The following is a 22,953-nucleotide window of genomic DNA, read 5'->3' as shown; positions in this document are numbered from 1 at the left end:
TTATCTTTTTATTTGTCTCTCATTTAAAAAAAAAAAAAAGAGAGAGAGAGAGAGAGGCTGGGCATGGTGGCACATGCTTGTAATCCCAGGATTTGGGAGGCAGAGACCAAAGTATTACAGTCCACAGACAGCCTCATCTACTTTGCAAGGCTCCTCGCAACTCAGGACAGCCTCAACTACTTAGCCAGTACCTTTATAACTCTGTGAGACCCTGTTTCAAAAATAAAAAGACTGCCGGGTGTGGTGCACTTGTAATCCTAGCATTTGGGAGGCTGAGACTGGAGGGTCACGGTTTGCAGACAATCTCAGCTACTTAGTGAGGCCTTCTGCAACTCAGTGAGACTCTTGTTTCAAAAATAAAGCCCGACATGGTGGCACATGCTTGTAATCCCCATGCTTGGGAGGCTGAGACAGGAGGATTGCGCAGTTTTGAAGCCAGTCTCAGCTACTTAGTGAGGCTCTCAGCAACTTAGTGAGACCCTGTTTCCAAATAAAATATATATATATATATATATATATATATATATATATATATATATATATATATATATATATAAATAGGTCTGGGAATATAGCCTGGAGGTAGAAAGCCTCTGGGTTCCACCCCTGGTACTACCAAAAATTAAAAAAAAAAAAAAGAATAAAATAGGGCTGAGGGGTGTTAACTTGGAGGTAGAATGTCCCTGGGTTCCATCCCCAGTACTTCAAATATAAAAAATAAAAGACTAAAATATAGGGCTGGGGGTGTAGCTCAGATGTATAATGCCCCTGGATTCCATCCCCAGTACAAAAAAAAAAAAAAAAAAAATGTAGCTGGGTGTAGAGGCTAAGACAGGAAGATCACAGGTTGACGATAGCCTTAGCAACTCTTGAGACTCACATCACCTAGGAAGATTCTGTTTCAAAGTAAAATAGGGTGGGGGTGGGGGTAGCTCAAAGGTAGAATGCCCCTGGGCTCAATCCCAGTACCACACACACACAAAAGGTAAAAAAAAAAAAAAAAAAAAAAAAATAGGAGGAAAGACGCTGTGGGCTAAGGCTTTAAATTGCAGCTAAAGTATAGAAATTTGGATTAGTGTAGAGAAAGCCCCAAAGAATACAGTATCCTGAGCTGAGTCTTTATCTAGAGGAATAGGAGATGGGGGGAATGCCTGGCTATGAGTCTGGCGCTGGTTTCCATTGTAAACTCCTAGTCAGGAGCATATCATCCTATGATACAGGAAGGTAAATCCATCTGTACATATGGGATAGATTGAAAGGGAGGGGTGAATTAGAAGCAGAGAGACCAGTTGAAAAGACATTAGGCAGCATTTATTGTGTTCTGAATTTCAGACCACTTCCCATTCATTATTATCTCATTGAGTTTCAAAAGCATCACTGTAAACTGGGCACTATACTTATCTCCCTTGTTTCATAGGTAAAAAAAAAAAATTAGTATTTGATGAGGTTTAAAGTGATTTATACAAGTTCTAGCTAGTAGGTTGAGGAGTTCTGATCATCTGACTCCAGAGCCCAAGCTTTTAACTACTTTATTCCATTACCTTTCCCATTCAGGAAGAGGCTGGGTTTTTGTTATTGTTGTTGTTTTGGGGTTTTTGTTTTGTTTTATGGTAATGGGGATGGAACCCAAGGGCATTCTAACTCTGAGCTACACCCCCAGCCCTAATTTTTATTCTTTATTTTGAAACTGAGTCTCACTGAGTTGCAAAGAGCCTTACTAAGTAGCGGAGGCTGTCTGCAAACCGTGATCCTCCCATCTCAGCCTCTCAAATGCTGAGATTATAAGTGTGTGCCACCACGCCCAGCTAAGGAAGAGGCTGTTTTAATGAAGAAAGGGAATAGAGACCCTGATGATAGAGGGGGGTACAGCGAAGAACAGGCCTGGGGCAACAGGAGAAACTTAGATTCCAAAGTGGCAAGTTTGGCTGAATCCAGGGTGGGGGGGGGGGAGTATCAGTGCAAGTTTTTGAGAAAAGAAGTAATAAACTAGATGTGGTGGTGCACACCTATAATCCCATAATTTGAGAGGCTGAGACAGGGATCAAAGGGTTGAGGACAGCCTCAGCAAGTATGAGACTCTTATCAACCTAGCAAAAACCATGTTTCAAAATAAAAAGGTTGGGACAGGCTGGGCGTGGTGGTGCACGCTTATAATCCCAGCATTCCAGAGGCTGAGACCTTGGAGGATCCTGGTTCACGGACAGCCTCAGCTACTTAGGGAGGCCCTTTGCAACTCATTGAGACCCTGTTTCAAAAAAAAAAAAAAACTAAAACATAAGACTGGGAGTGTAGTTCGGAGGTAGAATGCCCCTGGGTTCCATTCCCAGTATCGCAAAATTAAAAAAAAAATTAGGGTTAAGGTATAACTCGGAGGTAAAATGCTCCTGAGTTCAAGCCCCAGTACCACCACCACCACCATCACAACAAAAAAGAACAGGAGTGATAGAACCAGGAAAAGTTATGCTAGAAGCACAGTGAGTATGTTTAACCTTGACCTTAAGAGTCTTGAACATAATTGGGTTTGGTGGTGCACACCTGTAATCCCAGTACTTCGGAGGCTGAGACAAGGAGGATCACAGGCTCAAAGCGAACCTCAGCAACTTAGTGAGGCTTTCAGGCTTTCTGTAACTTAGAGAGACCCTATTTCCAAATAAAATAATAAAATAGAGCTAGAGGTGTAGCCCAGAGGTAGAAGACTCCTGGGTTCAACCCCCAGTACAAAAAAATCAAGAACAGAAAGGAAAGGGGATTGGAGCTGGAGGAATAGCTCTCTTAAATTTTATAGCTCTCTTAAATTTTTCACCTAGACTTTCCTGACATTCCCTCTTACTTCCTTTATAGCCATTGTCAGCCAGTGGCAACAAGAGTCCAAAGAGAAGGTGGTGTCCCTCCTGCTGTCCCACCTGCCCCTGCTTCAGCCAGGCAACACGGAGGCCAAGTCGGAGTACATGAGGCTGCTGCAGAAAGTGCTGGCCTACTCGATTGAGAGCAATGCCTTCATTGAGGAGAGCCGCCAGTTGCTCTCTTATGCCCTCATCCACCCAGCCACCACACTGGAGGACCGCAATGCGCTGGCACTCTGGCTGAGCCACCTGGAAGAGCGACTGGCTAGTGGCTTCCGCACCCGGCCAGAGCCCTCCTACCACTCACGCCAGAGCTCAGATGAGTGGGGAGGACCTGCAGAGCTGAGCCCTGGAGAAGCAGGGCCAGGCTGGCAGGACAAGCCACCCCGAGAAAACGGACATGTGCCCTTCCACACTTCCAGCTCAGTGCCGCCAGCCATCAACAGTATTGGGAGCAATGCAAACACAGGTGAGGGGGTATCCTAAGAGCCTATGCCTAGGTGAAAGTGGTCACACTGGGCTGTTTTCACTCACTGTGGTCTAGGGCAATTGCCATACATAACCTCTGGACTTCAGCATTATTAGACAGTGTGAAGGTTGTGAATTGGCATTCCCAGATCTGAGTCTGACCTACAGACATGTTTTATTGAACCCACACTTTGTTTTCATTTTGATATGTTTTTAAAATAATTTTGGTGGTATATGGTTTTCCCAAAAAATTAGATTTCCAACTTTTCTCAAGAAGTTTGACGATAGAAGGCCTGTGTTCTCAGTAGCAGCAGAAGGCACTAAGCCAAGTGTGGTGATACATACCTCTAATCCCAGTACTTGGGAGGCTGAGATTGCAGGTTCGAGGCTATCCTAAGCAACTTAATGAGACCCTGTTTCAAAATAAAGTGCGAAGGGCTGAGGTTGTAGCTCAGAGATAGAATGTCCCTCGTTTCAACCTCCAGTACCAAAACAAAAAAGAGGGAACTGAGTATCATCCCCCTCCTCTCCGCCTTAATCTTGGTACACGTGCACTTGCCCCGACCTACCCATTTCTTTTACATAGCATCTGAGTTCCTTAAGTTTATGACAGATGACATTTTCTGAGGCCCCTGCTAGTTAACTGGATTTTATATTTGGCCTCAGATTATAGCCTTGTTTCTGAGAAATTGGTTTGTAAATTTGTCTGCATATAAGGCATAACTCATGCTGGTGTGTTGGCACATACTTTTAATCTTAGATACTTGGGAGGCTGAGACAGGAGAGTCGCAGGTTCAAAGCCAGTCTCAGTAATTTAGCAAGACTACAATTTAGTGAGACCCTTTTCCCAGATTAATAAAATCAGTCAGGGAGTATAGCTAATAGGTAGAACACCTGGGTACTGGTTCCCCAGTACCACAAAACACAAATAAATAAAAAAGGCTGGGGATGTTGTAGCTCAGAGGTAGAATGCTTCTGGGTTCAACCCCCAGTTCCAAAGTAAAATAATAAGTAAAAGGGTCTAATGATGTAGTTCAGTGGTAACATATCATTGGGTTCATCCCCAGTACCATACACTTACACAACCAAAAGACATACTTCACACAAGAAGGTGATGATGATGATGATGATGATGATGATGATGATGATAATGATGTGTAATGTTTTTGAGCATTGACTGTATGTACTAGGTACTCGTGTGTGTGTGTGTGTGTGTGTGTGTGTGTGTGTGTGTGTGTGTGTGTGTGTGTGTTAGTTAATGGGAATTGAACCCAGGGGCATTCTACCTCTGAACTACACCCCAGCCCTATTTTTATTCTTTATTTTGAAACAAGGTGGATCTCACTAAGTAGTTGAGGCTGGCCACGAACCTGTGATCCTCCTGTCTCAGCCTCCCAAGTACTGGGATTACAAGGGCACGCTACCATGCCTGGCCTTTCTTCATGTTTTCATTGGCAAATAATTATACCAATAGTTGGTATACATTATATTTGTACATATACAAATATAAAATATTTGTGTGTTACTGAGGATTGAAACCAGAGACATTCTACCTCTGTACCCCCAGCCCTTTTGTTATTTTTTGCTTGAAACAGGGTCTCTCTAGGTTGCTGAGAGTCTCCTGAAGTTGCTTAGGCTGTGCTTAAATCTACATTCCTTCTGTCTCAGCCTCCCAAGTAGTGGGATTACAGGCATGTACCACCATGCCCGGTGTGATAAAAACTTTCAGATAGATTCATTTAATCTTCATTGGAGTTATATCATGAATCTTTTGTGAGTGTGGGGGTGAATGGGTGAGGTGGGTGAGGGGTACTGGGGATAGAATCCAGAAACATTTTTACCTCCAAGCTACAGGAACCTCAGTTCTATTTTATTTTCATTTTGAAACAAGGTCTTGCTAGGTTGGTAATAACTTCACTATGCTAATGCTATCCTCAAATCTGTGATCCTCCTATCTCAGCCTTTCAAGTACTGGGATTACAGGCACCACCACTCCTGGCTTCATTAGTCCTTTTTTTTTTTTTTTTTTTTTTTTTTTTTGGTGGTACTGGGGATGGAACCCTTCTACCTCCGGGCTACACTCCCAGACCTATTTTATATTTTTACATGGAAACAGGGTCTCTTAAGCCAGCCGAACCAGCGTAATCCTCCTGTCTCCGCCTCCCAAGCATTGGGATTACAAGAGCGCACCACCACACCCGGCATTAGTCCTGTTTTTAACAGATAAGAACACTGAGACTCAGAGAGGTGAAGTTGTATATTCAAGATCATAAAAAAAAATGGTTGAACTGACTCAAACATTCTGAGGACAGAACCTGCCTGTGACCACTGTGCTTTCCTGCCAACTAGTGGGATTGAAAAGGCTCTCTTAGCCAAGTGTGGAGGCACATGCCTGTAATCCCAGTACTTGGGAGGAAGAGACAGTAGGATCACAGGTTTGAAATCAGCCTCCCCTATTTAGTAAGGCTATCAGCAACTTAGGGAGACCCTGTTTCCAAATAATAAAGCACACTAGAGCCGGACTTGATGGTACACACTTGTAATCCCAGTATTTGGGAAGTTGAGACAGTAGGATGGCAGGTTTGTGGCCAGCCTCAGCTACTTAGGCCCTCTACAGCTTAGTGAGTCCCTGTTTCAAAGTAAAGAATTAAAAAATAAATAAATAGGGCTATGGGTGTTAACTCAGGTAGAATGAATGCCCCTGGGTTTCAATCCCCAGTACTGCAAATAATAATAATTAATTAAAAGAATAAATAAAAAATAAAATGGGACCGGGCGTGGTGCTGCATGCTTGTAATCCCAGCATTTGGGAGGCTAAGACCACAGGATCGCAGTTCGTGGACAGCTTCAGCTGCTTAGTAAGGCCCTCTGTAATTTAATGAGACCCTGTTTCAAAATAAAGAATAAAAAATAGGGCAGGGGGTGTAGCTCGGAGGTCTAATGCTCCTGGGTTCCATCCCCAGACCCGCAAAATAATTAATAAAATGGGGCTGTGGGTGTAGCTTGGAGGTAGAATGCCCCTGGGTTCAACCCCCAGTACCACACACACAAACACACACACAAAAAAAAACAAATATTAAACAGGGTAAGGGAGGGCTTGGTATGGTGGCACATGCTGTAATCTTTGTACTTGGGGTCTAAGGCTGGAGGATCACAAGTTCAGGGACAGCCTCAGCAAGGTGTAATGAGACTCAAATCTAAAGAGACCCTATTCCTTCTTTTTCCTTTTCATGGGGTGTGTGTGTGTTACTGAGGATGGAAGGGGCATTCTACTACCTAGCTACACCCCCAGCCCTATTTTATTTTATTTTATTTTTTTATTTTGAAACAGGGTCTCACTGAGTTGGGGAGAGCTGCAATATTAGTTGCCAAGGCTGGTCTTGAACCTGCAATCCTCTGGTCTCAACGTCCCATGTATTGGGATTACAAGGATGTACCACCATGCCTGCCTCAGAGAGACTCACACACTCACTCTTTCTTTTTCTTTTTTGGTACTGAGGATTGAACTCAAGTGAATTCTCAGAGCCATGTCCTCAGCCCTATTTATTTTAATTTTTTTTTTAGTTTGAAACAGAGACTCTCTCATTAAGTTGCTTAGAGTCTTGCTCTATTGCTCTATTGTCAAGGCTGTTCCAGAACTTGCCACTCCACTTGTCTCAGCCTCCCAAGTACTGGGATTACAGGCATGTGTCACCATGCCTACTTCTTTTTTTTTTTTTTTTTTTCTTTTTTCTTTTTCCTTTTTTTGTGATATTAGGGATGAAACCCAGAGGCATTCTACCTCTGAGCTATATACCCCAGCCCTATTTTTTTTATTCTTTATTTTGAAACAGGGTCTCATCGAGTTGCAAAGGGCCTCATTAAGTAGCTGTCCGTGAACTGCGATCCTCCTGTCTCAGCCTCCCAAATGCTGAGATTACAAGCATGTGCCACCACAACCAGCTTTTTTTTTTTTTTTTTTTTTTTTTTTTTTTTTTTTGAGCCAGGCATGGTGGCGCACACTTGTAAACCCAGCATTTGGGAGGCTGAGACAGGAGGATCACAGTTCACGGACAGCTACTTAATGAGGCCCTTTGTAACTCAATGAGGCCCTGTTTCAAAATAAAGAATAAAAAAATAGGGGTAGAATGCCCCTGGGTTCCACTCCCAGTTAAAAAAAAAAAAGAAAGCAAGCAAGCCAGGTGTGGTGGCGCACGCTTGTAATCCCCGCGCTTGGGAAGCTGAGACAGGAGGATCGCACGGGTTCGAAGCCAGCCTCAGCTACTTAGTGAGGCTTTCAGTAACTCTGTGAGACCTTGTTTCCAAATAAAATATACAAAAGGTTTGGGAGTATGGCCCAGAGGTAGAAAGCCTCTGGGTTCCACCCCCAGTACCACCAAAAAAAATAATAAATAAAAAATAAAAAAAAGGAAAAGAAAGAAAGAAAAACTAAGCGAGGGTGGTTTTGCCTAACCATAGACTATAGTAAGGTGGCATGACCTGAGTCATGTGTTAGAAGTTATTAAGTTCAGGGTGGTTAGGCTCCTCATTAGGGCTAGGATAGAGAGGCACTGAAATGTAACAAATATTAGAGGAGGAGAGGAAGCCTGGGTCTCTGGTGCCTGGTTTATATTAGGCTCTGAGCATGTTTCTTCCCCAGTGAATGTGGATGTCGTGATCAGCCTGTGTCCTTCCTGGCTTCTGTTGAAAACCTGGGATGATGGGGTAGGAGAGCATTTCCAGGGAACTCTAGCAACTTGAAGTATTTTGGACTTTCTTTTCCAGTCTTAGAACACAAGGTTGAAGAGGTTGAAGTGATAATACTACTTTAGAAATATTTAAGCCAAGCCGGGCGTGGTGGCGCACGCTTGTAATCCCCGCGCTTGGGAGGCTGAGACAGGAGGATCGCGCAGGTTCGAAGCCAGCCTCGGCTACTTAGTGAGACCCTGTTTCCAAATAAAATATAAAATGGGTCTGGGAGTATAGCCCAGAGGTAGAAAGTCTCTGGGTTCCACCCCCAGTACCACAAAAAAAAAAAAAAAAGAAATATTTAAGCCAGGTTTGGTGGTGAATGCTTGTAATCCCTGTACTTGGGAGGCTGAGACAGAAGAATCTCAGGTTTGCAGCGAGCCTCAGCTACTTAGCGAGGTCTTCCACAACTTAGTGAGACTCTGATTCAAAATAAAGAATAAGAAATAGGGCCAGGTGTAATCCCAGCATTTAGGAGGCTGAGATGGGAGGATCGTGGTTCAAGGACAGCCTCAGTTAGTACTTAGTGAAGCCCTTTGCAACATAGTGAGATCCTGTTTCAAATAAAGAATAAAAAATAGGTCTAGGAGTGTAGCTCAGAGGTAGAATGCCCCTGGGCTCAATCCCCATTTTGCAGATGGGGGGAGTTGTGGTCCTGGAGATTGAACCCAGGGGCATTCTACTCTGAGCTATACCCCCAGCCCTGTTTTTTCTTTTTAATTATAATTTATTTATTTGTGCGGGTCTAGAGATGGAACCCAGGAACATTCAACCTCCGAGCTACACCCCTTGCCCTATTTTTTATTTTTTATTTTTGAAATGGTCTCACTAAGTTGCGGAGGGCCTCACTAAATAGTTGAGGCTGTCTGCGAGCCGTGATCCTTCAGTCTCAGCCTCCCAAATGCTGGGATTACAAGTGTGCGCCCCCAGCCCTGTTTTTTATTTAAAACTGGGTCTCACTAAGTTGCAGAGGTCCTCACAAGGTTGCTGAGGCTAGCCACAAACCTGCGATCCTCATGTCTCAGCTTCCCAAATTCTAGAATTACAAGCATGCACCACCATGCCTGCTCATTCTGATAACTTTATACCTATAAATTCAATATCTTGGCTGAATATCAGAAAAGTCACTTGCCCAAGATAGTGGAGCCAGAATTTAAATCCAGAGAATCTGGTTCTAGAGCTCACATGTTGAACTGTTGTGCTACACTACTCTACTAGAAGCAACCCTCCTGAAGATGCTCAAATCTCAGAAGGATGGGTCACCCTAGCAGAGTGACCTCCCCACACTTTCTGGGCTCCCTGGTTTGTTTTTCCCTCTTTGGCAGTGCTGGGGATCAAACCCATGCCCTTGCACATTCTAGGCATGTATTCTACTACTGATCTACATCACCAAGAGCTTTAAAGGACCAAACTTGAACAGTGTTAGATAAGGGTTTGGACCAAAAGGAAGAAAAGAATTGTGTATTCTAGGTAGAGGGCATAGCATGAATCAAAGGCACAGGGGTGGCAAATTAAAGAGAAAAGGACAGATTTACATGAGTAATAGTAGCAGATACATATACATGTGTCTACCATGCCCCTATGGAAATGGACCATGCCCCTTTGGAAATGGTGGTAGAGAAATGAATGAAGTAATCTGCCAAAGAGCACACGGTTCAGAGATACATAACAGGATTTGAATTCAAGTCTTAGGGTAATGACTTGGGAGTGGTGCTTTTAGATTTCAGGCACTTGCAGGAAACAGGAAACCATTAAAATATTTTTGAGTGGGAAACAAGGATTGACTTGGGAGGGCAGGCTGGGTGGTTTGGGATGCTGCCAAGGACAGACCAGGGTTTCTTGGAGAGTACGAGGTCCTGGCCAGCATTTCTGTTTTTATAATTCTCAGGCTGTGGCCAGTCTCTACCCCAGCACAGGACCAAGCAAGACTCCTCAGGAACTACACGGTCATTCCAATCAGAGTAATTTCCTGCCCTCTCAGCCTTGCCTGCCCCCTTCTTGGCTGAGAAAGGAGGAAGGAAGAGGCCAGAGTCACCAAGACAGGCACAAAGGCCTGTATTGAGGTCCTCTAGCCCTCCCAAGATCCACCCAGAATGTGCCATCTTTCTCTAGGAGTTCTAAGTGGGGCAGAAACCAGGACAAGGGAGTCTAGACTTAGAAGGAATCCTGAACAGAGGACCCCAGAAGTCCTGGGCAGGGGGTAGAGGCTGAAGCTAGCTTCATGGGGTGGCCCAGTGCACAGCTTTCTCCCTCAGGTGATTTCTGGCTTTGAACCTCAGTGTTGTCACAGATAGTGACAGAAGGTGTTTTGGGTCCTGCACCAGGTTGGCCCTACTTCCTGGGCTGGGTATCAATGGAGCCTTGGCAGGAACCCCAGGTTTTCTATTCGAAACAAGGCCCAGGCTCTCTGTCTCTGCCTCTCAACTCCCTGTGGGAACTAGGGCAAAGGACTTTAACTTCCTTGGTCTTGATGTCCTCACCTACCCATGCTTTTTGCCTTTGTTTCCTTTTTTCTTTCTCCAGGCTGATTTGAGATACTTATACATTTCCTGTGTTGAAGGAATACAGGGCCTTTTAGCACCCGCTTCTTTTTTCTTTTTCTTTCTTCCTTTCTCTCTCTCTCTCCCCCCTAACCCCCCCCTCTCTCTTTCTCTTTCTCTCTTTTTTTTTTCTTTTTCAATACTGGGGATGGAACCCAGGGGCATTGTACCTCCAAGCTACACCCCTAGCCCTAATTTTTAGTCTTTTAGTCTTTATTTTTGAAACAGGATCTTTGTGTGTCATTCCCTGTGCCTGATCCCAAGAATGCAGAAATGATTGAGCTAAGTTGTCCTCCTCCACACTCCAGTGCAGGGGGCTGGCTAGAGAAGAGGACAGCAAGCACTGGGCTTGCAGCTGTGGAAGGGATGCAGGAGTGAGGCATGAGGGCAGAAGCAGCTGGAGGAGAAAGAAGATGGGAGGGCAGTGAGTGACTAGGCAGAGGCAAGGGCATGTGGGAAAGTCTGCAAACTACTGAGAACCTGCCCTATCTTAGGAATAGTTAAAAAGTTGGACCCCAGATCACTGTGATAGTGCCTGTAATACCAGTTCTTGGTAGGCAGAGACAAGAGGATGACAGGTTCGAGAACAGCCTCAGCAAATAGTGAGGCTTTCATCAACCTGGCAAGACCCTGTTTCCAAATAAAAATAAAATAGGAGCCGGGTGTGGTGGCACACACTTGTAATCCTAGCATTTGGGAGGCTGAGACCAGAGGATCGCGGTTCGCGGACAGCCTCAGCTACTTAGTAAGGCCCCTTGCAACTCAGTGAGACCCAGTTTCAAAGTAAAGAATAAAAAAGGGTGAATTCATTCCAACCACCCCCCATGCCACTCTTGAATGGTATGGCGCTGTAACTGTCTTCTGTATTTCTATCTTTTTAATAAACTTCTTTAAATCTTCAGCAAGAGTCCGGGCTAATGTTTATTTATCCTTAGCTCAGGACAAGAACCCTGTGCCTTTTAATCTTCTTTTTATCTTTTTTATCTTTTTCTGTGGTTTTTTTTTTTTTTTTTTTTTTTTTGTGTGTGTGTGTGTGTGGTTTGAGGGAAAATGTGTCCGGAACCCTAACAGGGGTCCCCGGGGACAGTTTCTCCAAACTGTAACCTTTTGTATTTCTATCTTAATAAACTTCTTTAAATCTTCAAAATAAAAAATAAAAAAGTAAAGAATTTAAAAAAAAATGGGGCAGGAGGTGTAGCTGAGAGGTCTAATGCCCCTGGGTTCCATCCCCAGACCCGCAAAAAATAAAATAAAATAGGGTTTGAGTGTAGCGCAGAGGTACAATGGTCCTGGTTCAATTATCAATAACAAAAATAAAAAGAAAGAAGCCAAACATGGTGGTGAATACTTGTAATCCCAGTACTTGAGAGACTGAGACAGGAGGATTGCAGGTGCATGGGTTCATGACCAACCAGTCTCAGCTACTTAGTGAGGCCCTATGCAACTTAGCAAGACCCTGTTTCAAAATAAAGAATAAAAAATAGGGCTGGGGATGTAGATCCGCAGTACAAAAAAAAGTGAGTGGCTCACTGGTAAATCGCTTGCCTAGCATGTGTGAGGCCCTGGGTTCCACCCCTAGAACCACAGAAAAATAAGGGGCTGAGGGGGGAAGGACATAAAAGTCCTTTGGAATAAGCTTGAGTGTTCCGGGAACGGATTGGGGTTTGGGAGGGGCAAAGGCTAGAAAGGCATGAAGCAAGGGCTGGGTGTGCAAGATGAGAGGTCAGAGATGGACAGGGGCCAGGGCCCACGTGGCTTTTTAGACTTTTGGAAGAGTTTGAATTTTGTTCTCAGCATGAAGGAAGACACAGGGATTTAAGCACTTGTAGAAGGATCAGTGTGGCTGCTTTGAGGGAAGGGGACTGTAGAAGACAAAAATGAAGAAACCAGTGAGAGGCTCTGGTGATGATTACAGCCAGGGACGCTGGGGCTTGGACAGAGCTAGTGGAGGAAGTGAGGAGGTTTGGAGAAGTGGCTGGCAGCTTGCTGGGGATTGGGTGGTGGGGTGAAGGGGTGAGCAGTATCTGGCGGGCAGTTCTTAGATTCAGTGTCCTTTCCCCTTGGAGGAGTGTAGAGCTGAGTGCCATTACAGTACTTGGAGCAGGTCTCTTGTCAGATCTCCAGGCCTGACCTCTTGCTTCTTCCTCTCTGGTTAGGTCTCCCCTGCCAAATCCACCCTAGCCCACTGAAGCGCTCCATGTCTCTCATCCCTACGAGTCCCCAGGCCCCTGGTGAGTGGCCGAGTCCAGAGGAGCTCGGTGCTCGGGCTGCTTTCACCACGCCCGACCACGCACCCCTCTCGCCCCAGAGCAGCGTGGCCTCCTCTGGCAGTGAGCAGACAGAGGAACAGGGCTCCAGCCGGAACACTTTCCAGGAGGACGGCAGTGGTATGAAAGGTACGATTTGGACAGCACAGCCCTCTGCCAGAGCTTCCATGGAGCTTAGAGGATAGAAAACTGTTCTAGCTGCCACTTGCTTACCCTCCTGAGGGGCACAGATCTGAGGACAGTAGTTTCTATCCTTTGGGCTCAGGACAGATTATAGAGAACTCATATCTACCCTACAGGCCCTGGTATGATGGCGAAGAGGCCCTGCCCTCACACTCGAATCGGACAGGGAAGCAGTGACACAGCCAAGTGATATGATAGAGGTTACAAAGTCGGGCATGGTGGCACATGCTTCTAATCCCAGCATTTTGGGAGGCTGAGACTAGAGGATCATGGTTCGAGAAAGCCTCAGCTACTTAGAACTTTTGCAACTCAGTGAGACCGTTTCAAAATAAAGAATAAAGAATAAGACTGGGGGTGTAGCTCAGAGGTAGAATATCCCTGGGTTCAATCCCCAGTACTTAAAAAAAAAAGAGATTCCAAGGTGTTTAGACAGATCAGTGAGGTCACCTAACATCTCAGTCAGATGTGCTGCCCCAGGGGAGGTTACCTAAAAGGGCCTTGCTGTGTGAATGAAGTAGCAGCTGTGGTCCCACTCCCTCCCAATTTTCTGCAGCTTTTAAGGCTGCCTGTAGTTTATTCCTGGTTCCTCCCTACAGACTTCCCTCAGTCCTGAACACCAGGGTCAAACTGCTAACCTTTCACTTTCTCTCCTTTTCTGCAGATGTACCCTCATGGCTCAAGAGCCTCCGCTTGCATAAGTATGCAGCCCTCTTCTCACAGATGAGCTACGAGGAGATGATGACACTTACTGAGCAGCACCTGGAGTCACAGGTGAAGCCAAGGAACAGCAACATTTGGCAGTACTCCTGCAGTCCAAGCTTCCTGTCTCTTTACTTGGGGCACTCCCCCCAGTACCTTACCCTCCCATTTTCAGTGTCCTGTTTCCTTCTGTTTTTACCGCAGAATGTCACCAAAGGTGCTCGCCATAAGATTGCCCTGAGTATCCAGAAGCTGCGTGAAAGGCAAAGTGTCCTCAAGTCCCTAGAGAAGGTGAGGACCTGGTATCTCCATCTCCAAGACCAGTGTGACCGGTAGACTCCAGGCTTTGGGTCAGCCTTGCTGCCAGCTGCCCAAGCCATTTCCCTTTTCAGCCTCCCACTCCTCAGATCCAAACTCCAGTGGTCCCAGCTCTGGAGAGTACAGGCCAGGGATCGTGTGCAGGTGGCATCAAGCAGCTCACTTACTGGTGGCTAAGAGGCTTCCCTCCTGTCTGTCTGTCCTGGTTTGTGATTCCAGAATCTTTCTTTTTTTTTTTTTTTTTTTTTTTTTTTTTGGTGGTGGTACTTGGGGTGGAACCCAGAGGCTTTCTACCTCCGGGCTATACTCCCAGACCTTTTTTATATTTTATTTGGAAACAGGGTCTCACTAAGTTGCTGAGAGCCTCACTAAGTAGCCGAGGCTGGTTTCGAACCTGTGTGATCCTCCTGTCTCAGCCTCCCAAGCGCAGGGATTCCAAGCGTGCGCCACCACACCCGGCTCCAGAATCTTTCTAATGCCACATTTTCTCTCCCCTTTTGCTTTTTCATTTCTGACCTATCTGTCTGATAGAGGAAAGTGTCTCTGTATGATTGCTTTCCATTTGATTATGTATCATCCACTCACTCTCCTTCCATGTCTGCCTTCCTCTATTTGCACTCCTTTTCCCCTGCTGTTTGCCTTCTGATTTTTCCATCCCCTTCAGTGTCTTAGTCTAAATCTTTGGTTCCTCTTTGGTGGATTCCTGAGGCCCCATCATTAGATTATCTTTTTCTGAATTCCATGTACCTCTACCTTGAAGGGGAAGAGGGAATATATCCATTCAAGTGTCTCCTTGTCTCTGTGTGGGATGGTGGTGCCCTTACCTGATCTCTCTACATGCCAGAATCCAAGGTGCCACCCCTTCTCCAAGCCATCTGACCCCACTTGTGTACACACTCTTGTGCCTCATTGTGGGTCTGTATGTGACTCTGGCTGTGTCCTCATGCAGGATGTGCTGGAAGGTGGAAATCTACGGAATGCTCTGCAGGAACTGCAGCAGATCATCATCACCCCTATCAAGGCCTACAGTGTCCTTCAGGCCACTGTGGCTGCTGCTGCTGCCACCCCTACTGCTAAGGATGGGGGCCGGGGGGAGCTGCCGCTGCCAGGTGCTGAGCGCCCCCTAGCCCACCCTGGCACAGACAAGGGCACTGAGGCAAATGACCCTCCGGCTGCAGAGAGCTACCCCCCTCCACCAGCTCCAGCTCCCACTGATGGCAGTGAGCCAGCCCCAGCTCCCGTCGCCGACGGAGACATCCCCAGCCAGTTTACACGGGTGATGGGCAAAGGTAAGACCAGCCAGGACCTAGCCCCAAATCTAAAAATACAAAGCCCTTAGTCGAGCGTGGAGGCGCACGCTTATAATCCCAGCATTCAGGAGGCTGAGACCAGAGGATTGCGGTTTGCGGACAGCCTCAACTACTTAGTGAGGCCCTCTGCAATTCATTGAGACCCGGTTTCAAAATAAAGAATAAAAAATAGGGCAGGGGGTATAGCTCGGAGGTCGAATGCCCCTGAGTTCCATCCCCAGACCCGCAATAAAAAAAATAAAAAATAAAAATACAAAGCCCCACAGCATTTAGGAGGCTGAGACAGTAGGATCTCTGTTCGAGGACAGCCTCAGCAACTACTTAGTGAGGCCCTCTGCAACTCAGTGAGATCCTGTTTCAAATAAAGAATAAAAAATAGGGCTGGAGGTGTAGCTCAGGTAGAAGACCCCTGAGTTCCATCCCCAGTTCTGCAAAAAAAAAAAAGATGGGAAATGTGTCAGAAAACTGCCTTGCAATAAAGTTGTGAACAGAGAAGGGGAAGCAAATCTAGGAATTCTCTCCAAGGGAACAATAAATCTAGGGATGAGGATGGTGGGTCTAGTCAGTCCTAAGGCATAGCATGACTATGCCATAGCACGATATAGCAGACTTTACACTTGGGTCTAGATTATTTTTGGGGGGTACACCCCCAACCCTTTTATTTATGTTTTTATTTTTATTTGTTTTGGTGTTAGGGATTGAACCCGGGAGTGTTCTACCTCTGAGCTTTACCCTAGCCTGGCTGCTGATTATTATTATTATTATTATTATTATTATTATTATTATTACTCCAGGGGCTTTTCTACCTCCAGGCTTTACTCCCAGAGCTATTTTATATTTTATTTGGAAACAGGGTGTCACTAAGTTGCTGAGAGCCTCACTAAGTAGTTGAGGCTGGCTTCAAACCTGTGTGATCCTCCTATCTCAGCCTCCCAAGCGCAGGGATTATAAGCGTGTGCCACCACGCCTGGCTCCTATTGTTTTATTTTGAAGGAGGGCCTCACTAAGTTGCTGAGGCTGTCCTCAAACCTGCTTGAGCCTTCTATCTCAGCCTCTCAAGTATGGGATTACAGATGAGTGCCACCATGCTCAACCAGGTCTGGATCTTTTTAGCTGTGTGTCCTGGGACTAGTGACTTAACCTTCTGGTTAACCTTAGGTTTCTCAAGCTAAATATGCCCACATTGACAAGATTGTAGCTGTTGCAAGAGTTCAAATAAAACCAATATCAGTGGCACAACCCTATAGTCCCAGCTTCTTGGGAGGGCAAGGCAGGAGGATCACAAATTCAGACCCAGCCTGGGCAAATAAAGAGACCCTGTCCCAGTACTTTGTAGGCTGACACAGGAGTTTTAGGGTTCACAGCCAGCCTCAGCAACTTGGAAGGCCTTCCACAATTTAGTGAGACCCTGTTTCAAAAACAAGAATAAGGCTGGGCATGGTGGCGCACGCTTGTAATCCCAGCATTCGGGAGGCTGAGACCAGAGGATCGTGGTTCGCGGACAGCCTCAGCTACTTAGTGAGGCCCTTTTCAACTCAGTGAGACCCGGTTTCAAAATAAAGAATAAAAAATAGGTCAGGAGGTGTAACTTGGAGGTCAAATGCCCCTGGGTTCCACCCCCAGACCTGCAAAAAAAAAAAAAAAAAAAAAAAAAAAGCAAGAATAAGCCGTGGTGGTGCACACTTATAATCCCAGAGCTTGGGAGGTTGAGACAGGAGGATCACACAGGTTCGAAGCCAGCCTCAGCTACATAGTGAGGCTCTCAGCAAATTAGTGAAACCCTGTTTCCAAATAAAATATCAAATAGGTCTGGGAGAGCCAGGTGTGGTGGCGCACACTTGTAATCCCAGCATTCGGGAGGCTGAGACCGGAGGATCGCGATTCGTAGACCGCCTCAGCTTCTTAGTGAGGCTCTCAGCAACTTAGTGAGACCCTATTTCCAAATAAAATATAAAATAGGTCTGGGAGAGCCGGGCGTGGTGGCGCCCACTTTTAATCCCAGCATTCAGGAGGCTGAGACCAGAGGATCACAGTTCGTGGACAGCCTCAGCTTCTTAGGCCCTGTGCAACTTAGACCCTGTTTCAAAATAAAAAATAAAAAGTAAGGAAGGGGGTGTAGCTCGGAGGTCGAATGCCCCTGGGTTCCGTCTCCAGACCCGCCAAAAAAAAAAAAAAAAAGGTCTGGGAGTATAGCCCAGAGGTAGAAAGCCTCTGGGTTCTACTCCTAGTACCACCCAAAAAAAAAAAAAAAATTAGGTTGGAGCCGGGCATGGTGGCCCAGTACTTGGGAGACTGAGACAGGAGGATTCTTGGTTCAACACCAGCCTCAGTTTACTTAGTGAGGCCCAGTTTCTAAATAAAGAGTTAAAAATAGAGCTGGGGCTGTAGCTCAAAGGTAGAATACCTGCCCCTGGGTTCAATTTCCAATACTACAAAAAAAAAAAAATTAGACCAGGCGTGGTGGCTCACACTTGTAATCCCAGCATTCGGTAGGCTATTACCAGAGGATCACAGTTCACGAAAAGTCCCAGCTATTTGGTAGTACCCAGTACTACCCACACATGAAAACAAACCCTGTCTCAAAATTTTATAAATGAGCCAGGTGTGGTTGTGCACGCTTGTAATCCCAGCATTCGGGAGGCTGAGACTGGAGGATCGCGGTTCGCGGACAGCCTCCGCTACTTCGTGAGGCCCTCTGCAACTCAGTGAGACCCGGTTTCAAAATAAAGAATAAAAAATAGGGCAGGGGGTATAGCTCGGAGGTCAAGTGCCCCTGGGTTCCATCCCCAGACCTGCAAAAAAAAAAAAAAAATTTATAAATGGCTGGCGTTATGGTTCATTGGTAGAGTGCTTGCCCTGCATGCCTAAGGCCTGGGGTTTGATCCTCAGAACCACCCAGAAAAATAAAAGAGGCATCTTTGCCTGATTTTGCCTGTGCTAGGCACTGTGGTGGGTGCTTTATGTATCATTATGATAACCCAGGTTATTTGAGTTAGAACTCATCCAGCCCATGTCTCCTGTCTCGCCTACACCAGCTGCTGGAGCTAGAGAGACTGGAGCATGGCAGAGGAGATGCTGGGGGCTAACCTCCTGCCCTTTCCTGTGTCCCCAGTGTGCACCCAGCTGCTGGTGTCCCGACCAGACGAGGAGAACATCACTAGTTACCTCCAGCTCATTGAAAAGTGCCTGACTCATGAGGTAAGGCCTTCTCTAGGGCTCTTGAGAAGGGAATGGTTGCCTCATCCCTCTCAGAGTAGCATTCCAGCATCTGCCTGTCTCTCTAGCCCCTCATCTCCCCAGCGTTGACTACAGAGGCTTCATTTTAGAGCCTAATACAGCTGGGCATGGTGGTATGTGCCTGTAGTCTCGGCAGGAGGTTGAGACAGGAAAACCACAGATCTGAGGCCAGCCTCAACAGTTTAGAGCCTTTACATATAAATTGATCAGGAGCAATCCCCTCCCTCCTGTCCATCCCTCAGCTCTCAGTTCTGACATTTGTGACTGGATCTGAGACACCCTCACCAAAGCTCCTGATTGGTCAGGCTTCTCATGCCTGCTGCTCTTCATCCTCCCTGGAAGGGATAGCTTTGAACAGTTACGATTACATCCCGTCTCCCCAGCTAAGTTTGGCTCCCTGAGCACAGCCACCTCTGTGTCCAGCATCACCTGGCACATAGCAGGTAACTGTGGGACCTGAGCAGTAGACAGGAGGAGGTCCCAAGGAAGCACCTCTCCCTGCTTCCTTTCCTCCCCCCAATTTTAGGCTTTCACAGAGACGCAGAAGAAGCGGCTACTGTCCTGGAAACAGCAAGTGCTGAAGCTCCTCCGGACATTCCCACGCAAAGCCGCACTGGACATGCAGAACTACCGGCAACAGAAGGGGTAGGCAGGCGTCCTCCCTAGGCTCCTGTGCTTGGTAGATTGGTGCTTAGAGGAGTGGTTGTGTTCTGGGCTGTGATCCTGGTTGTGCTCATTCACATCACCCAGCCAAGACTTTCTTAGAAGAAAATCAAGGTGTTGTTATCAGTAGAATAATATACAAGGGCTCGGGGTATTGCTCAGTGGTTGAATTTTCCAAAATGTGCCTGAGGTCCTGAGTTTCTTTCGTAACACCACACCAAAAAAAAAAAACCCTGAGCTGGCGGAAAGCAGGCCCCTTTCATGTGCCTTTTTTCTCTTTACCTACATGCAGGGGGCTCTGAAATTCCTTCTTGCGTAAAATAATAGAAATACTTCCCTTAGAAAATCAAGTTTAGAGAACCACTTTTGAGTGCATAGACAGGACACATTTTTCACACTTCCCATCTCCATCATGGTGGTATCCCTGGCTCAGGAGGAGATAGAAATGTGTGGCTTAGGGCACTGGTCAGGGAATCCTTGCTTATGTTCTGCCTTACCCATTGAAGTTGTGGGAAAAGGTGAGGGAGAGGTTGGACAGATGGGCCTCATTTGCCCAAGCTAACATTCTGCCTTCTCTCTTACAGCTGGGCATTCGGTTCCAACTCACTCCCCATAGCTGGCTCTGTGGGGATGGGGGTGGCCCGGCGGACCCAGCGGCAGTTCCCATTGCCTCCACGGGCCCTCCCACCTGGCAGGATGGGCCTACTGAGCCCCTCGGGCATTGGGGGTGTCTCTCCCCGACATGCCCTCACCAGCCCCAGCCTTGGGGGCCAGGGCCGACAGGTGAGTTAGCAGGAAGTAGAAGCCCTAGGGGATCCTGGAGTGGGGCAGCAGTGTCTGGGATGTGTGTGTCTGTGTCCACACCTAAGCCTTGCTGAGAAGGGAGGGCACCCTTTGGCAGGACCACTACTCCTGGGCCCAGCTTCTCCCCACTCACCCACCACATTTTTTTCTTCCCATGCCCTATGCAGAACCTGTGGTTTGCCAATCCTGGAGGCAGCAACAGCATGCCCAGCCAGAGCCGCAGCTCTGTGCAGCGTACCCACTCACTCCCGGTCCACTCGTCACCCCAGGCCATTCTCATGTTCCCTCCAGGTGAGGTACCCCCCGTCTCACCACCCTCCTCAGCTGGCCTTTCCCTACTGTTCTAGATCTTATATTCACTATCCCTTCTTGACTGCATGAGCAGTTCTCCCCATACTTCCCACCGGTGTGCACCCATCTCCCCCCATCATCGAAAAGGACGTGTGTGTGTGTGTGTGTGTGTGTGTGTGTGTGTGTGTGTGTGTGTGTGTGTTCATGTTGATCTCTTATTGTCTTTTTGTTAGGATCAGGGCTAAATACTCAGCTTGGAAGGACTTGAGTGTGAGGTGTCAGTGGAGGGGAATCCTGCTCATCAGCCCACCAGCATTTTTTCAGAGGCCATTGACCACACAGGAACCAGTGAACCCACCCCCTTAGATGAGCTCTAAAGGGTGTTTGAAGTGGGAGGGCTCTTTTACTTCTGCTCACAGACTAGCCTTGGATGGAAGGTCAGGAGGGCTAAGTGGGCAAGAGAGGAATGAGGAGTCCAAGGTATACCAGCCATGGGTCCCTGCTCACTGAACAAGGTGGGATTGGCTCCTCCACCCTGACTGCCCTAAAAAGATTATAATTTTGTAGAAGTTTTGTAGAGGCATCTACCCCCAAGCTATTCACTACCCCTTTTTATTTGATTTTATTTTGAAAGAGGCTCTAAGTTGCTGTGGGTCCTCCTGTCTCAGCCTCTTAAGTACTAGGATTTACAGGCATGCATCACTATATCATGATTTTTTTTTTTTAATGTGTGTTGTGTGTGTGTGTTACTGGGGATGGAACCCAGGGGCTTTCTACCTCTGGGCTACACTCCCCAACCTATTTTATATTTTATTTAGAAACAAGGTCTCACTAAATTGCAGAGGGCATCACTAAGTAGCTGAAGCTGGCCATAAACCTGTGATCCTGTCTTTGCCTTCCAAATTAATGGGATTACAAATTAATGGGATTACAACCACCACGCCTGGTTGTCCCCTTTTTTTGTGTGATACTAGAGGTTCAACCCAGGACATTTTACCTCTAAGCTAAATCCCCAACCTGTTGTTTTTTGTTTGTGTGTGGTGCTGGGGGTTGGTTCCATTGGCATTCTAATTCTGAGATATACCCCAGCCCTATTTATTTACTTACCTACTTACTTACTTACTCATTCACTCACTTACTCACTCACTCAAATTGCTTGCTTGCTTACTTACTTACTTACTTACTTACTTACTTACTTACTTACTAGTTATACCAGGGATGGGACCCAGGGGCATTTTACCTCCAAACTATACCCCCAGCCCTATTTTTTATTCTTTTTTTTGTGTGTGAAAATTTAAAGAAGTTTATTAGAAAGATAGAAATACAGAGGATTGGTACAGCTCCATACCAGACTGGCATGGAGGGGTGACTCGAATGAATATACCCTATTCTTTATTTTGAAACACTCTCACTGAGTTGCAGAGGTCCTCACTAAGTAGCTAAAGCTGTCCTTGAACTGTGATCTTTCTGTCTCAGCCTCCCAAATGCTGGAAATACAAGTGTGCACCACCATGCCCAGTGGGATTCTTTATGTATGAGATTATGTGGGCTGCCATTGGAGGAGCCAGGGGAACCCATCCATCATGTTCGTCCTAGCACAGGACTTGGCACGTTAACAGGCATCTATAAATAACGTTAAACGAGCAAATGGATGAACTCTAGAACCAAAGAATAACTTTTTCCCAGTGTGATGTTTGCTGGGCTCTGTCAGATAGCATTCCTCTGCTATCAATTTTAATCTGCCAGACATGGCAGCATACCCCTGTCGTCTCAGTAACTGGAAAGCTGATACAAGAGAATCACAGGTTCAAGGGCAGCCTGAGCAACATAGTAAGACTCAACAATCTGGTGAGACCCTGTTGCAAAATAAAGTAAAAAGGGCTAGAGGTGTCACTCGGAGATAGAATGTCCCTGTGTTCAGTCACGCGAATGCACACACGTACACGCACACCACCACCACTCCCAAATTAAATTCAATCTTACCAATTGCACATAAAAGAGTCCTGGAATGTCCCATTTTACCAGTGACCAATCTTGAAACAAAAGGCAACTTGTCCAAGTTCAAAAGATGTTTTTAGGAGACAATTAAAGGGGTTTGTAGGACCTGAGTCAGGATTGGGTGGACAGTGCTGAGAATGAGGCTGGAGATGAGAGCTGGATCTTTGAACCCAGATCAAGAGCTCAGACCTATTCCTGATGCAGTGAGGGCCTGAGAAAGTTTTTTGTTTGTTTTGTTTTTGTTTTGTTTTTTTGCGAGTCTGGGGGTGGAATACAGGAGCATTCGACCTCCAAGCTACACCTCCTTCCCTATTTTTTATTCTTTATTTTGAAATCGGTTCTCACTGAGTTGCAGAGGGCCTCACTAAGTAGCTGAGGCTGTCCGCGAACCGTGATCCTCCTGTCTCAGCCTCCCAAATGCTGGGATTACGAGCGTGCGCCACCACGCCCGGCTGTGAGAAAGTTTTTTTTTTTGTTTGTTTGTTTGTTTTTGTGGTACTGGGATGGAACCCAGGGGCATTCTGCCTCCAAGCTACACCCCCAGCCCTATTTTTTATTCTTTATTTTGAAATAGGGTTCACTGAGTTGCAAAGGGCCTCATTAA

The 22,953-nt window shown here is 46.3% G+C and overlaps 1 protein-coding gene across 2 annotated transcripts in view; it reads left to right on the top strand.

Annotated features, from left to right (window-relative positions):
• The window catches only part of SAMD4B (sterile alpha motif domain containing 4B), a gene marked incomplete at both ends in the record, with an annotated part of 47,761 nt that overhangs the window by 21,625 nt on the left and 3,183 nt on the right, over window positions 1-22,953 (top strand). For both annotated transcript variants that reach the window (XM_080704579.1, XM_080704580.1), the window contains 9 exons: window positions 2,842-3,312; window positions 12,736-12,975; window positions 13,691-13,800; window positions 13,933-14,019; window positions 14,996-15,335; window positions 18,469-18,554; window positions 19,120-19,238; window positions 19,841-20,039; window positions 20,228-20,351. In XM_080704579.1, the coding sequence (XP_080560705.1) occupies window positions 2,842-3,312; window positions 12,736-12,975; window positions 13,691-13,800; window positions 13,933-14,019; window positions 14,996-15,335; window positions 18,469-18,554; window positions 19,120-19,238; window positions 19,841-20,039; window positions 20,228-20,351 (1,776 nt within the window). The remainder of the gene's footprint in view (window positions 1-2,841; window positions 3,313-12,735; window positions 12,976-13,690; window positions 13,801-13,932; window positions 14,020-14,995; window positions 15,336-18,468; window positions 18,555-19,119; window positions 19,239-19,840; window positions 20,040-20,227; window positions 20,352-22,953) is intronic.

Source organism: Muscardinus avellanarius, assembly GCF_963383645.1.
Source record: "Muscardinus avellanarius genome assembly, chromosome: 10".
Classification (NCBI taxonomy): domain Eukaryota; kingdom Metazoa; phylum Chordata; class Mammalia; order Rodentia; family Gliridae; genus Muscardinus; species Muscardinus avellanarius.
This window is presented reverse-complemented; position numbering and strand designations above follow the sequence as displayed.